The 16,213-nt window shown below is 38.9% G+C and overlaps 1 protein-coding gene across 1 annotated transcript in view; it reads right to left on the reverse strand.

Moving 5' to 3' along the window:
* The window catches only part of rbm25b (RNA binding motif protein 25b), a 38,556-nt gene that overhangs the window by 3,390 nt on the left and 18,953 nt on the right, over positions 1-16,213 (reverse strand). Inside the window, exons 9-16 of the mRNA XM_067418239.1 lie at positions 12,028-12,302; positions 10,705-10,831; positions 10,521-10,610; positions 8,522-8,595; positions 7,598-7,748; positions 4,345-4,774; positions 3,016-3,308; positions 2,401-2,499 (exon numbers count right to left, since the gene is read on the reverse strand). Coding sequence (XP_067274340.1) covers positions 2,401-2,499; positions 3,016-3,308; positions 4,345-4,774; positions 7,598-7,748; positions 8,522-8,595; positions 10,521-10,610; positions 10,705-10,831; positions 12,028-12,302 — 1,539 coding nt within the window. The remainder of the gene's footprint in view (positions 1-2,400; positions 2,500-3,015; positions 3,309-4,344; positions 4,775-7,597; positions 7,749-8,521; positions 8,596-10,520; positions 10,611-10,704; positions 10,832-12,027; positions 12,303-16,213) is intronic.

Genomic DNA, 16,213 nt, shown 5'->3' on the forward strand with positions numbered 1-16,213 from the left:
ATTCATCCGTGTCTCCCGAAATACATGAAAGTGAGTGAGCGCTGAACTGGGAAACTATATAGACTAGTTAAGTTACTTAGAAGATGTTTATCTGATATGAATAAAACACGTGGTCAAATTATAACTGTCTGAAAGGAGTTATTGCCGCTTCTTTAGACATAAGTGTGAGTTTTTTGCTAGTATTTTAATGTGCATTTAAATGTCTGGAACCTAAAATAAACATGATGTGGTTAAAAACACAGTAGTTGTGATGTGTGACGAGAGCCGAGTGTGTCTCTCTCTGGCTCAGAGCCAGCCAAAGCGCGTACGCGCGTTTAAACTTAAGTGGGCGGCACCAAAATGAGGAACCGAAATCTGCGTGCTGATTCGGTCCGGTACAAACCGGTTATATTGGTACAGGTGCCATATTGGAAACGGGTTTCGGCTCCCAACCCTAGCAACGAGCAAGTTGCAGCTAGCGTTACGCCCTGTAAATGTTTTCTGTTCATTCATATGATCTGAATAGCATATTTATACCTTTAAACAGAAGCATGGCGAAGGCAAGCACGTAGATGTTGACGTGACCCATTCAAATCGGAGGTGTGTTGGCATCTTGACTTTCCAAAGACTAATAATCACCACAGTGAGAGGCTCAGTCACCTCTGTCTGTATGTAGAAAGATAACAGACCAAACCGCACTGACCGGCAGATTTGCATCCCCACGTTTCAGGGCAAAAGATACACGGCTGTTTTCTGTGGTAGTTAATGCCTCATGGAGAGAAAGACCAGCGCGAGGACGTGTTCACAGACTAAAGGAGAACGCTGTGCTGTTGCAGAACCAGGTGTTGAATTTTACCATCTCTAAAAAATGTGTACAGGGATTTGTTCAATAATTTGTTGATTATTATGGCATTTTTGTCTTCTGTTTTTGTAAACTCTTGCAAGTGTAATGATACAAATTATAACAAATAATGGTAACACTTTAGAATAATGGTTATTACTTAACATTAGTTAATGTATACTAATATGAACTAACCATGAGCAGTACATTTATTCATTTTTGTTAACGTTAGTTAATATAAATACAGCTGTCCATGGTTTGTTCCTGTTAGTTCACAGTGCATTTACTAATGTTAACAAGATTTTAATAATGTATTATTACACGGCTCTGTGAAATACTTGATTCTGATTGGTCAATCGCGCATTCCAGCGGTATGTTATTTCCAGATAACACCCGCTCATCCGGGTACTGCGAGTTATCTTGACCGGTACTACTTCTGTGCTTAACGCTGGCGCCATCTTGTGGCTTAAACAGCCGTGGGTTACAATGGAAGACTTCAAGGCGGGTTTCCTTTATAAAGTTTTAAATATGGATATTTTTCTTACACAAACGCATCGATTGGAATCAGAAGGCTCTATTAACCCATCGGAGTCGTGTGGAGCACGTTATTTGACGGACAGCGGCATTTTTTATGGACTTCAAACACAACTACTGCTGGGATTAACGTTAGCCTGGACTTTTTAAATATAACTCCGATTGTATTTGTCTGAAAGAAGAATGTCATAAACACCTATAATGACTTGAGGGTGAGTAAATCATAGGCTTGGTTTCATTTTTGGGTGAACTAACCCTTTCAGCATTCATTTTCAACATTTAGCAGCAATAGATAAAGGCTTAAAGCAGGTTGGAACTGTTTTTCTTCGCGGAAGCTTTGCGTAAGAGCAAATAAAATATTTAATCTCAAGACAATATTTTGTGTCTAATAATTATTTATTTGAGACTAGTAGCCGTGTAATAAGCGGGATAATGTCCACCCAGCCGGTTGTTATCGCAGAATAAACCCCTTCAGAGTGATGCTCCGCTTCGCGTCGGGGTCCTGATCACTCTTTTGGGGTTTATTCTGCGATAACAACCGGCTGGGTGGACATTACCCCTTACTTAGTAAATGTTGAAATGAACATGAACTAATAATGAACTGCACTTAAAGCATTCATTAATCTTTGTTAATGTTAACTTATGACCATTATTCTTAAGTGTTAACTAAATATTAAAATCTTGCCTTTATAACAATGTGAAAAACCCAATCACTGTAGTACTTAGTCTTTTTATTTCTGCTATTCCTCTGTGCAGGATGAGGGTGAAGGTGCCTGAATCCAGCCTCTTGACTAGATAGAGCCAAGAAAACACCACTGGAAGATCTCCTCAGAGGGACTTTTTGGGGATTTGTTTTAATTTCTCCTCGAGAAGTGGCGCAAGCCTCAACCGCGCAACCTTGATACCATAGTATCCACTATCAATCGCCAACATCAATTCAACTTAGAATAGCATAAAAAGGTCTTAAAATAAAACTAATTTATTATTATAAAATAATAAAGGTCATCCTAAAATCACCATTATTTAAAAAGAAAAAAAAACACTACCTTAGAGCAAACAAAGTCAACTAATGTGGCTTCTTCTTCACCGATGTACTCTACGATCTTCTTATTGATCCATGGTCGAATACGCTTCTCCATAAGCGTCTGTGAATGGTGGGAATATTCAAAAACACAAGTTACACAACATTAAAACAGTTTGAGAAATAAGCAGCAACACCTCCATTACCCCTTTTCCACCATAATGAACCGGGTGCTAGTTCAGAACCAGTGCTAGTGTCAGTTCTAAGTCGGTTCGACTGACAAGCCTTTAAGAACCGGTTTGGCTTTCCACAGGCTAGCGTATGATATCATAATACTGCGAGATCGAATCAAAAGCATAAGGCTTGATTAGCTGCTATTTTAAAAATGGCGGTCACAAGTTTGTGTTCATCTTGTTGGTCACGTAACTCCGCCTCCAGCCGCTGACGTAAGCGGTTCTTACTTCTAGCCCAGCAATGTTTTGGTGCTACATGAGAACCACTTTTTCTGGCTCGGAGCTGGTGCTTTGGGTGACAAAGAACAAGACAAAGAACCAATTTGAAACTAGGCTCTGGCTCCGAACTAGCACCAGCACTGCCTTGGTGGAAAAGGGGTACATGACACGACAAGCATGAGTCTTACCGTGTCGACGACAGACCAGTCGAGCGGGTAGTTGAAGAGTTCTGGTTTGGCCGTGGGAATCTTCTCGATCAGACTCTTGATGTGTTTGCGCTTCTCTTCCGTATTGACTCCTTTGCCGCCGCCCAACGCTCCCACATCTGCTCCCTTCTCCTCATCCTCGTAGTCTAAAGGCACCAGCTTCCTTTTCCGAGGCGCCTCGTCCACCTCATCGTCGTCGAAGCGGTTGAAGACGCTTTCCACCGGCAGCTTCTTCCGCTTGGCTACGCTGGGCTGTCCCGGACTACCGGATGAACCTTGTGAGAGGATAAAAACGAACATTACATATTCACTTTATACAAAACACATTGCTTTAAAGCAGCTTCACAGCAATAAACAATAAAATAACAGTATTCATTTAGCAAAGTTCTTCAATTATGAAAAGTACAGCTGTGAAAGCACAATGACAGTGTAAATGTTATTAAGGTTTCAAAATTCATTAGTTATGAAGCAAACTAAAGCACTACAGAAAAAAATAGTCCTTATTTAACTCAATTCAGTTCAATAACTATTGATGAAACATCAATTTAGATAAAGCAGCATAATATATAATTCAAAAAGTTAATATGAATAAAAATGGGAAAAAAATCATGAAATTAAATAATTCAATCAAATACTATATTCGAATATATTGAACTGACTTATTTATCATTAATTAAACAAAAAATCTACTTAAATTAAAATAAATAATGAACTAATTATTTAAAAACTATATTTAAATATATGTATCAATATATTTTTCATTAAAAAAAGAAATTCAAACAGTATATATTTTACTTAATAAAAATATTATTATCAATGCTTTTTATTATCTGTTAAATAACAGTGTTGATGTAACAAAAATTAAAGTCACTTCAGATATAAAGCAGCTTTACAGAAGTCAATATTGTGATTATTCAGCTCAGGCTAGTTCAAGTTTTGTTCTTATAATTTTATTTTTATTTAATTTCTCATTTTTAAATATTATTTCTCTCTCTCGCTCTCATACTTGCATGTATATGTATAACATATGTACATGTTTTAGAAAGTATTTAGAAAAGCCCAACCAGGGACATGAGTTGAGAATTAGCACTAGCTATGAAATCTATATGCTGCGCATCATTTGCCGAACTTGTATTGTAGCTATGTCTGAATGCATTGTCCCTGTTAAATAAAAAAATAAAAAAATAAACAAATACAAATCCAATAGTGTCAGTGCAGGATATTAAATGAATCTGAGGTAATTATCACTAAGAACTGGTTTTATTTGTTGTTGCCCATCCCGATTCAAAACTTTTCTGGACTAAAACTTACCTAGTTTGAGGCTAAGTCCGATCTTAGGGCGGTTCTCGTCCTGGAGCTGGACCTCCGGGGGCGAGTTCTCGTGAGGGATGATTATGCCGCAGGGCGACTCTTCTCTGGGCGTGTTTGGAGTGGCGTTTCCACTGGCTGAAGACACTGAGGGGGCAGCCATGATGGGCCGCATGGTGGGCTTGAGGCAGGGTTTAGGCTCCTCCTCATCCTCTAGCTCCTCCCCTTCCTCAACATCGTCGTCAGAGGGGATGTGAGTGTGAGTGTGAACATTAGCGTGAGCGTGAGCGTGAGCGAGAGCTTCCACGGCTGCCTTACGCCGATCTCTGTCCCTGCCTCTGTCTCGCTCTTCTCGAGAGGGTTTGTGTTCCCTCTCCTCCTCAGGCTCAGGCTTCACGGGCGGCTGCCGTAAACGCTCTGCCTCCTCCTCCATCTGACCAACACACACACACAGATATGAAACAGAAAAGAACACAACAGTGACCAGTTTAGTTCCAGAAGTACTAAGAAGGTCCTAACCCATGAAATACCAGTCAATACAAGATTAATCACAATATTCTGATTTTAAAACATGTTAAGTATGTGAAAACCTAAAAAAAAGACAGATAGTCCCTTTATCAAATTACATGATAAAAAACCCTATCCCCTATATAGTGCACCGTCTGATCGTTCCCTATCCCCTATATAGTGCACTGTCTGATCGTTCCCTATCCCCTATATAGTGCACCGTCTGATCGTTCCCTATCCCCTATATAGTGCACTGTCTGATCGTTCCCTATCCCCTATATAGTGCACTGTCTGATCGTTCCCTATCCCCTATATAGAGCACTGTCTGATCGTTCCCCATCCCCTATATAGAGCACTGTCTGATCGTTCCCTATCCCCTATATAGTGCACTGTCTGATCGTTCCCTATCCCTTATATAGTGCACTGTCTGATCGTTCCCTATCCCCTATATAGTGCACTGTCTGATCGTTCCCTATCCCCTATATAGAGCACTGTCTGATCGTTCTCTATCCCCTATATAGTGCAGTGTCTGATCGTTCCCTATCCCCTATATAGTGCAGTGTCTGATCGTTCCCTATCCCCTATATAGTGCAGTGTCTGATCGTTCCCTATCCCCTATATAGTGCAGTGTCTGATCGTTCCCTATCCCCTATATAGTGCAGTGTCTGATCGTTCCCTATCCCCTATATAGTGCACTGTCTGATCGTTTCCTATCCTCTATATAGTGCACTGTCTGATCGTTCCCTATCCCCTATATAGTGCACTGTCTGATCTTTCCCTATCCTCTATATAGATCACTGTCTGATTGTTCCCTGTCCCCTATATAGTGCATTGTCTGATCCTTCCCTATCCCCTATATAGTGCACTGTCTGATCTTTCCCTGTCCCCTATATAGGGCACTGTCTGATCGTTCCCTATCCCCTATATAGTGCACTGTCTGATCGTTCCCTATCCCCTATATAGTGCACTGTCTGATCGTTCCCCATCCCCTATATAGGGCACTGTCTGATCGTTTCCTATCCTCTATATAGTGCACTGTCTGATCGTTCCCTATCCCCTATATAGTGCACTGTCTGATCTTTCCCTATCCTCTATATAGTGCACTGTCTGATCTTTCCCTATCCTCTATATAGATCACTGTCTGATCGTTTCCTATCCTCTATATAGTGCACTGTCTGATCGTTCCCTATCCCCTATATAGTGCACTGTCTGATCGTTCCCTATCCCCTATATAGTGCACTGTCTGATCTTTCCCTGTCCCCTATATAGGGCACTGTCTGATCGTTCCCTATCCCCTATATAGAGCACTGTCTGATCGTTCCCTATCCCCTATATAGTGCACTGTCTGATCGTTCCCTATCCCCTATATAGTGCACTGTCTGATCGTTCCCTATCCCCTATATAGTGCACTGTCTGATCGTTCCCTATCCCCTATATAGTGCAGTGTCTGATCGTTCCCTATCCCCTATATAGTGCACTGTCTGATCGTTTCCTATCCTCTATATAGTGCACTGTCTGATCGTTCCCTATCCCCTATATAGTGCACTGTCTGATCTTTCCCTATCCTCTATATAGATCACTGTCTGATTGTTCCCTGTCCCCTATATAGTGCATTGTCTGATCCTTCCCTATCCCCTATATAGTGCACTGTCTGATCTTTCCCTGTCCCCTATATAGGGCACTGTCTGATCGTTCCCTATCCCCTATATAGTGCACTGTCTGATCGTTCCCTATCCCCTATATAGTGCACTGTCTGATCGTTCCCTATCCCCTATATAGGGCACTGTCTGATCGTTTCCTATCCTCTATATAGTGCACTGTCTGATCGTTCCCTATCCCCTATATAGTGCACTGTCTGATCTTTCCCTATCCTCTATATAGTGCACTGTCTGATCTTTCCCTATCCTCTATATAGATCACTGTCTGATCGTTTCCTATCCTCTATATAGTGCACTGTCTGATCGTTCCCTATCCCCTATATAGTGCATTGTCTGATCGTTCCCTATCCCCTATATAGTGCACTGTCTGATCTTTCCCTGTCCCCTATATAGGGCACTGTCTGATCGTTCCCTATCCCCTATATAGTGCACTGTCTGATCGTTCCCTATCCCCTATATAGTGCACTGTCTGATCGCTCCCTATCCCCTATATAGAGCACTGTCTGATCGTTCCCTATCCCCTATATAGTGCACTGTCTGATCGTTCCCTATCCCTTATATAGTGCAATGTCTGATCGTTCCCTAACCCCTATATAGTGCACTGTCTGATCGTTCCCTAACCCCTATATAGTGCACTGTCTGATCGTTCCCTATCCCCTATATAGTGCACTGTCTGATCGTTCCCTATCCCCTATATAGTGCACTGTCTGATCGTTCCCTATCCCCTATATAGTGCACTGTCTGATCGTTCCCTATCCCCTATATAGTGCACTGTCTGATCGTTCCCTATCCCCTATATAGTGCAATGTCTGATCGTTCCCTATCCCCTATATAGTGCACTGTCTGATCGTTCCCTATCCCCTATCTAGTGCAATGTCTGATCGTTCCCTATCCCCTATAGAGTGCACTGTCTGATCGTTTCAGACAGCCTCAGCTTCAGTGTTTGTTTATAATGTAGGGGGAGGGGCTTCAGATTCTAGAGAGCATTTGATTGATGAGAAACTGAAGTGCAGTGACGTCATCAAAATCATTGATCCATATTGGCGGAAGTTTATTTTCAGAACAGAAGTAAGAGAGTGACGGGGACTCACCCTGCGCAGCTCAGCGTCTGGATCAGGATGTCCTTCTGCTAGCAGCCTCTGTCTGATCTCCTCCAGCTCTTCCTTCTCCCGTTTCCGGTCACGTTCATCCAGCTCAATCTCCTTCTCTCTGTCCCGCAGTCGCTTCTGAAGAGCGCTGCCCCTGTAGGCAAAGCAGAGTAACAGAAACCATTTAGGCCACATCAAAATCTCATTGTTTTCACGGGTTGGCACATTCCCAGGATGGACCTGCTGCGTCTTCCTCCATTGTTTCGCTTTTATCTGGAGTTGACTTTGGCGGAGAGCTGAAGCTGATTGCTGATAGGCTGTCCCAATCAGTGGCACTGCACAATCCAATCACGTTTGAGAGGGAAACAACAAATTGAGGGTTTTCGAGAATTTTCTTGTTCCTTTTTATTTAGAAGTAGTAACGGGTACTTATGGTTATTGATAGAAATGCAGTGGACTAAAGAGTACAATATTTGCCTCTCAAAAGTACTCGAGTAAAGTCATGAGTACTCCCCAAAAATGATACTCAAGTAAAGTACAGATCCCTCAAAATTGTACTTAAGTACTGTACTCAAGTAAATGCACTCCGTTACTGTCCGGCTCTGACTGTCCTCAAAGATGGCTGAAATGTACATTTACATTAACGCATTTGGCAGCCACTTTTATCCAAAGCGACTTGCATTGCATTTTTAGGTACACATTTTTTGTCAACTGTCAATGAAATCACCAGATAAATCAGACATTACATTTCTGAGGATCAGATTTTGTTTGCAAGTTCACAGGCAGCCACAATGGGATAGCCATTGTTTTGAGGCCCTTAGGAAGTAAACTAGACAGCCATCATCAGTTATCAAGGTAATATGCAATTTCAGATCTAAATGTGTTGTAAGAAAAGCAATTATACATGCAGCGGCACACAGAACTCACTTGTAGTATTTTGGGTCGTCTCGGTCATCATCATAGTCTTCCAGAAACTCCTTCAGCCGTTTACCTTCTTTAGCCTGAGAGCATGAAATACCAGAAACATTCAGAAATTTCAACAGAAACATTTTCCATAATATACACGTGTTTTAGCCCAAACAGATCAGGCTGAATTGCTGATTTAAATACACTAGTGCAACCCCAGACTAAAGATCTTTCTAGTAGTTGTTAATTTTAAATCATTATTCAACCAATCATGGGTTTATGATATTATTTACTTAAAATAATTTTTTAAGGGGGGGGGGGGCTGAATGTGGGCCTGTATTTCTCAATCCTCTTAGAATACTGATAAAAATTGTCTTAAGAGTTAAAAAATTCTTGGCTCAAAGCTGCGCTTAAAAGTTAGTTATTAAGCATCTCAGTCATAATTTAAATGAAGTGTAAGACTACATCTTAAAGGGTTAGTTCACCCAAAAATGAAAATTATATCATTAATTACTATCCCTCATGTCGTTGGACACCTGTAACACCTTCGTTCATCTTCAGAACACAAATGAAGATATTTTTGTTGAAAGCTGACGGCTGAGAAAGGCTTCAAAAAGGCCTCCATTGGGATTCAGTACATTTCCACATGACCCACTCACAAGACCCATAAAAGGCCCTAAAGACTAATCACAAATAAATTAGACACAAAATATTGTCTTGAGATTTAATATTTTATTAGCTCTTACGAAAAGCTTCTGGAGAGAAAAACAGTTCCAACCTGCTTTAAGCCTTTATCTATCGCTGCTAAATGTTGAAAATGAATGCTGAAAGGGTTAGTTCAGCCAAAAATGAAACCAAGCCTATGATTTACTCTCCCTCAAGTCATTATAGGTGTTTATGACATTCTTCTGTCAGACAAATACAATCGGAGTTATATTTAAAAAGTCCAGGCTAACGTTAATCCCAGCAGTAGTTGGAGCTGTTTTTGAAGTCCATAAAAAATGCAGCTGTCCGTCAAATAACGTGCTCCACACGACTCCGATGGGTTAATAGAGCCTTCTGATTCGAATCGATGCGTTTGTGTAAGAAAAATATCCATATTTAAAACTTTATAAAGGAAACCTGCCTTGAAGTCTTCCATTGAAGCCATGGCTGTTTAAGTATTTAACATCCACAAGATGGCGCCAGCGTTAAGCATAGAAGTAGTACCGGTCAAGATAACTCGGATGAGCGGTTGTTATCTGGAAATAACATAACGCTGGAATTCGCGATTGACCAATCAGAATCAAGTATTTCACAGAGCCGTGTAAAAAATTATGATATACACATTGAAAATGAAATATAAACGCTTTCCACCATGTCTTACAAATATTAAACTGATGTGCTGTTAACCGATCTGCCTATATATAGCAAGAATTTTATGATAAAATCCAAAAGAAAACCAAATTGTTGGGAGGAAGCGATCGCTATAGATCGAATAGCGAAAAAGAGTGTTATAAAATGCAAGTTCAGCCCAACATTAACCAGCGCTGATAAAAATGTTCAATGCTCTGTTCAAACGATATTAACATTTGCTTGACGACTGCTCATCATCAAACATTTTGGAAACATTCTTCCTCTCCTGAAAGATTTGTGCACATCTCTGTCTCCTCGATGCCATCACAAGCCCGTACTGGCAACTCCTAACCACCTGAGAGACCTCTATAGCGGTCCTAAATAACTGGGAGAGTAGGAGTGATTCTTAGCTTTAAGAAATTTGAGAACTTGCTTTTATAGTTTGAAAGCAGGAATACATTTCATGAATTCTCAGCACTTAAGACTTAAATGGCACGTTGAGAAGCTTGATGAATACGGGCCCTGGACTATATCCTGGACTGGATTGGTCCACAACGGACTACATTACTTCAATTCCTGAGTTTGGTTTAATTAACTGGCTAATTCAGATTTGGTTGACTAAGCCTCTTCTCATCAACTATTAGCAGGGCATCTCTAAAATGCATTAAGAAAAAAGTTGTTTAACCATTTCACGCCGGCGTTCCTCCTCCCTCTCGATCTCCTTGCTGTAGTCTCTGGCTTTCTTCCTCTCTCTGAGCTCCCAGTTCTTCAGACGCTATAATTAAAGAAAACAAAAGGTCTATCAGAACAGCGAATCATCCAGTAATGTGATCAGACAGACTGAATAGAGCCTGAGAGAGATCATTTACCTCTTGATACGCCGCCTCTTTCTCTCGCAGCTTCCTCTCCAGTTTGCGCCGTTCGTACGCCTCTTCCTCATCTTCCTCGCGATCACGCTTCTTCTCCTTATCTCTGTCTCTATCGCGACTCTGTTCTCTGAAAAAGGACCGCACCCAATGATGTGTGACGTGAAGTTTGTCATTTATTGTAGACCCAGAACAATATTTTGACATATATATTTTGTAGCTTCTGTTATTATTATATATTAGGGCTGCACAATTAATTGCAATCAACGCTTAAATCGATTTGGATTATTGTGGTTATGAAATCACAAAGGCTGCGATTATTTTTTATGTAGCCTCAGTACATATGAATAAATATAAAATGTATAAATGTTGATCAAATTAGATAAATAAAAATGATAAAATACACACAGAGTTGGGGAAAGTTACTTTGAAAAGTAATGCATTACAATATTGTACAACTCCCTTAAAAAGTAACATTGCGTTACTTGGTTACTTTTTAGGGAAATTTTACGTTACTTTTGCGTCACTTTTTTTCTCCTGGGCTGTTTTTTTTTTTTTTTTTTTTAACGACAAAAAAGGTATATTTTTGGGGGCAAATGTAACACTTACTTCAGCACAAAAAAAAATCTAAGTCATTTTTGCTTATGGTTCAACTAAATCATTGAAAGCAACAAGTATTGGTACATAAAGTGATGTTAAATGCATACAAATATTTGTTTTATTTAGCATATTTAATTATTGGATGTTCACAGAGTATTCTGATTTAGCATTTCACTGTTTTTTATTAATTTTGAAGAACACAATCTTTTTTTTGTGCAAGTGAGATTAGTAAAGACTAGTTTACACACAACACCTTTGCAGTTCTGATTTCTCAACATTGGGACTAGAGTTGTCAGTCAACAAATGCGAAAACAAAGTAAGAAAAAGAAACTCATTTTGTTGTACATTTTAAAAGTAATGCGTTACACTGCACACAAATATATTACACACATACATATATGAATATTGCTAAATAAATTTGTTAAAAGTTGAGTGTATTAATTTATAATAATTTACATAATATTCATAAATAAAATTAGATAAATGTAAATTACAATGTTAATATAAATATATATTTATGAATAAATAAATGTGTAAAATATTCATGAATATAAATGTTGATAAAATAAGATATAAATGAGAAAATGTTCATGATCACCCAAAAAAATTCTATATTTTTTGCTCGCAATTGCAATTTTATAACACACAATTATGACTTATTTTCTTAGAAATGGAAAATAACTATTATCTCTGTCAAAACACTTGATCACGTGACGTTTCGTGTACCTGGATCGGCTGCGGTCTTCGCTGTGGTCCCGACTTCTGTCTCTCTCCCAGTCCCTCTCTCTATCTCTCTCACGCTCTTTCGTGCGCTCACGGTCTCGGTCTCTCTCTCTCTCCCTCTCACGTTCTCGCTCTCTCTCTCTTTCCCTCTCGCGGTCCTTCTCCCTCTCGCGGTCTCGGCGTTCCCGTTCCCTCTCGCGCTCCTTGTCCCTCTCCTTGCGTTCGCGCTCCAGCTCTTGCCTCTCCTTCTCTCTTTTCCCCTTTTCTTCTTCCAATTTCTGTGGGAAAACGGGGAGGGAAGTTTTCAGATTAGCGAATACTCATGCACAACATGAGCACATAACACAATATCACTTTATGAGGAAGTGGTTTACAGTCCTTGCCATTCACATATTCACTCATATAAAGGGATCATGACTAATAGAGACAATTATTCTACTTAAAGTTTAAAAAAAATTGCATTATAAATATTTCAGCAATTATTAAAAGGAAACCTGGAAACCACTTTTGAGATAAAAATTTGACATTGCAAACAACTGAATAAGATGAGAAAGAGTTGAGGCCGCTGTAATATCCGTCTCATCACATGATCAATAGAAAGAGGCTTCAATCCTTGTGAAACTAGTTGTTTGTGCACTTACAGGTGTTGACTAGCGACTCACAGCGCTTCCGTGGCCCTACAAGCCTTTATTGTTAGGCCTGGGAGGAAAAGCAGGTCAAAGGATTCACAAGGACAAAATAAAAAAGCAAACTATTCTCTTTGCTTGCAACAATCTGACAATCAACTTCCAGACATTTTGAAAACGTTGTGACAGGAGCATTGCATACTGTATTTGTTAGATTTGTTTCTCTTTCTTTGCAGTTTCTTTGTGGTTTGGATAGAAAAGGCAACAAACGAAGGTGTAGAGACTGCTTACCCCACTGCAGACGACACGGGCCTCAGAGGATCTGACTGAGCAGTTATGAAATGAACTGAAGTCCAGCATGACACCCACGGCTTTAGTCTCACTTCAACAGCTGTGTTATTAAAATATCCATCTAGAGAGGCGTCTCTCAACAGTTTCTACTCCCAAGAAAAACTAAAGTCTTCCTGAATTAATTTTTAAATACAAATAAAAGAATTTTACTGCAAAAAATGCTGAATTATTTTATAAGTGCTGACCCATGGGTGTTATGTGACTCCAGGCAGCAGCAGCAAACAAACATGTAGACAGGAGGTGAAGACAAGACAGGAAAATAAAACAATTACATGAAAATATTAAAGGATGCTACTACACTGACATATAATTTAAAAGCAGCGTCACTTTGAATCTATTCATACTAGTGAATTTGGGTTGCATTTAACAGGGAAGCAAGACGGGATAGATTAGTAGGCTATGCAAATCTTTAGATCAGTGAAATATCACTTTATATCAATTCTTCCTTTATAAATAGTGATAACTAATATTGCATTAACAATTACTTGCACGTTTAAACGCACTGTAGCCTGTGGCTACTTACTTGCTAGGGTGATGTGAGTGGTTACTATGTGGTCCAATTAATTTAAATAAAGCTGAAATAAAATATAAAAGTATAGTAAACCAATTTAAACTTAGAGAAAAAATTAATTAAATTAAATGTTGAAGTACTAAATTAAAAACAAATTAAAGCTAAATTAAAAAAAATATTAAAAGTTAAGAAGCACAAAAGCTTAAACTAAAATAAAAGCATAATAAAAAAAAAATAAACTCCAAAATTATTAATTAATAAATATACATAACACGGTTGAAGAACCTGATTTTTTTATTATTATTTATATATACACACAGTACATTAAAAGTTTGGAAACAATACTTTTGAATGTTTTTGAAAGAAGTTTATTCTGCTCACCAAGGCTGCATTTATTTAATCAAAAACACAGTAAAAGCTGTAATATTGTAAAGTATTATTACAATTTAAAATAACTGTTTTCTATGTGAATATATAGTAAAGTGTAATTTATTCCTGTGATCAAAGCTAAATTTATCATCATTACTCCAGTCTTCAGTGTCACATGATCCTTCATTAATCATTCTAATATGAGGATCTGATACTCAGGGAACATTTCATGCTTCATATTTTCTTGTAAACCATAACACCGTTCATTGTGGTAAAATAAAAAAGAGAGATATTTATACTTTTATTCATCAAGGATGACTAACATTGATAATAATCATAAATGTTTCTTGAGCAGCAAATCAGAATGATTAGTGAAGGATCATGTGACACTGAAGACTGGAGTAATGATGATAAATTCAGCTTTGATCACAGGAATAAAATACACTTCACTATATAATCACATAGAAGACATAGAAGTAGTGCTGGGCGATACAACGATAACGATAATTATCACAATATAATTTTCCTCGATAAAGCGATGACAACAGATCGATAAATTCTCGGTATAATGCTAATGCTGCGCATGCGTATTGCAGACCGGGCTTCTGGGTGCTGCACGCGCTGTTGTTTACATTCAGTGGCTGACAGGCTTGGAGGATCGGAATGAAGTGGAGCGATAAAATTGAGCAATTGTAAAGAAAATGCAGCGCTCACGACCAGCTCGGATGACACGGATATCGTTGACAATGTAGTTTACTCGACTTCAGTGGTTTGGAGATATTTTGGCGATCCCATCCGACATAGAGCGACGTGCGTGGGCTGCTTATCGTAGGTTCACCACACGGAATTTAATTATTAAATTATCGCGCTTCTTCGAAGTTCTTCCATATAACATTGAGCCTAACACAGAGGTAAATCTACATTAACTGCATTCACGCACAGCAGGCTTATCACCTTGTTAGTTGTAGTGGGTGACTTGCAAGCTAACGCTACCAAACTATAATCACTAAAACACCAGACTTGTACATCGTTATCATAATTGTTTGTCTTTGGTGATGTATTAATGACTCCGCATCGCCTGTATCAAAAGAGAAATAATTTCATCCGATGTTTAAAATGGATAAAATAGACTAGACAGCCCTTACCGGCCGTGAGGTGTGTGTGTGTGTTTGTTTGTGAGTGTGTGAGAAAGAGAGCGAGCTATGCACGATGGACCAATCCACTGTGAGGCAAGAGAGGGGGGACTCAAAATGTTTCTTAACTTAAAACACTTTTTTTTTCTTTTCTTTTTTTTGCCCGTTTGCATTTCTAGTGTTTTACTACTTACACAATTAAGTAATATTATTTATATATAGTGTAGAGTAAAAAAAATGCTTACCACAATTAATATTTTAATAAATAAATCTACCTCAGTTTTAATAAATTGTTCACCTGTTTGGGAAGTGTTTGTCATGTTTTGACAATAAAGGATAGTTTAAAACCACAGTTAACTGTCTGTTTTCTACATCTTTCACTCAGGAGCAAAAATATGCCTTTAAATTTTAAAGAAATAATGATTGTACATTTATCGTGATATTTATCGATATCGACTGATATGGAAAATTATATTGTGATATTTTTTTTGGGCCATATTGCCCAGCCCTACATAGAAGAGAATTGAACTGTTTTTACTGTATTTTTGATTAAATATATGCAGCCTGGTGAGCAGAAGAGACTTTTTTCAAAAACATACAAATTTTCTAGGGTGATGTGTGAGGGGTAACTAACTGGTCCAAGTCAAAATATCCCACAACAGGTCAATTCTGATGAGGAATCATTCGTCTTAAGTGCAACTGGTGCAAGACGAATGATGTGTCAAGGTTTAACACTTGGTGTTACTTCACGAATCAGAGGTCAGCTGTTACTTTCCATACTCAGAAAAGGGGGATTTATAGTAATTCTGTGCGACTTAGCTGTACAAAATGTTAAGAAGAAAGAATACAAAAAAGAAGACATTCAGTGATGCACAAACACACTTGAACACTTAATAGGAAAAGAAAAGAGCGCAAGCAAGCAGGAATGTAAAGAGGTGCTGGTAGACTCAATCACAAATCAAATTCATACCTGGCATAATCTTCAGAAAGTCCGTGTGCTGTGGAGGGGCGCCCCCTACTTTTACAAGAGCCGAATGGGCCAAATCACTGTTATTCAAGTCAGCAGTATTTATCATAGCACCAACATCACTTTAACTAGCAGACCCACACAGGTTCACTGGCCGCCCATTTCTAGGAGAACCAGAAAATGTGCAGTTTACCAAACACTGTAGAGTTGATCTCACACACGCTATTTTACA

Source organism: Pseudorasbora parva, chromosome 15 (assembly GCF_024679245.1).
Source record: "Pseudorasbora parva isolate DD20220531a chromosome 15, ASM2467924v1, whole genome shotgun sequence".
In the NCBI taxonomy this organism is placed as follows: domain Eukaryota; kingdom Metazoa; phylum Chordata; class Actinopteri; order Cypriniformes; family Gobionidae; genus Pseudorasbora; species Pseudorasbora parva.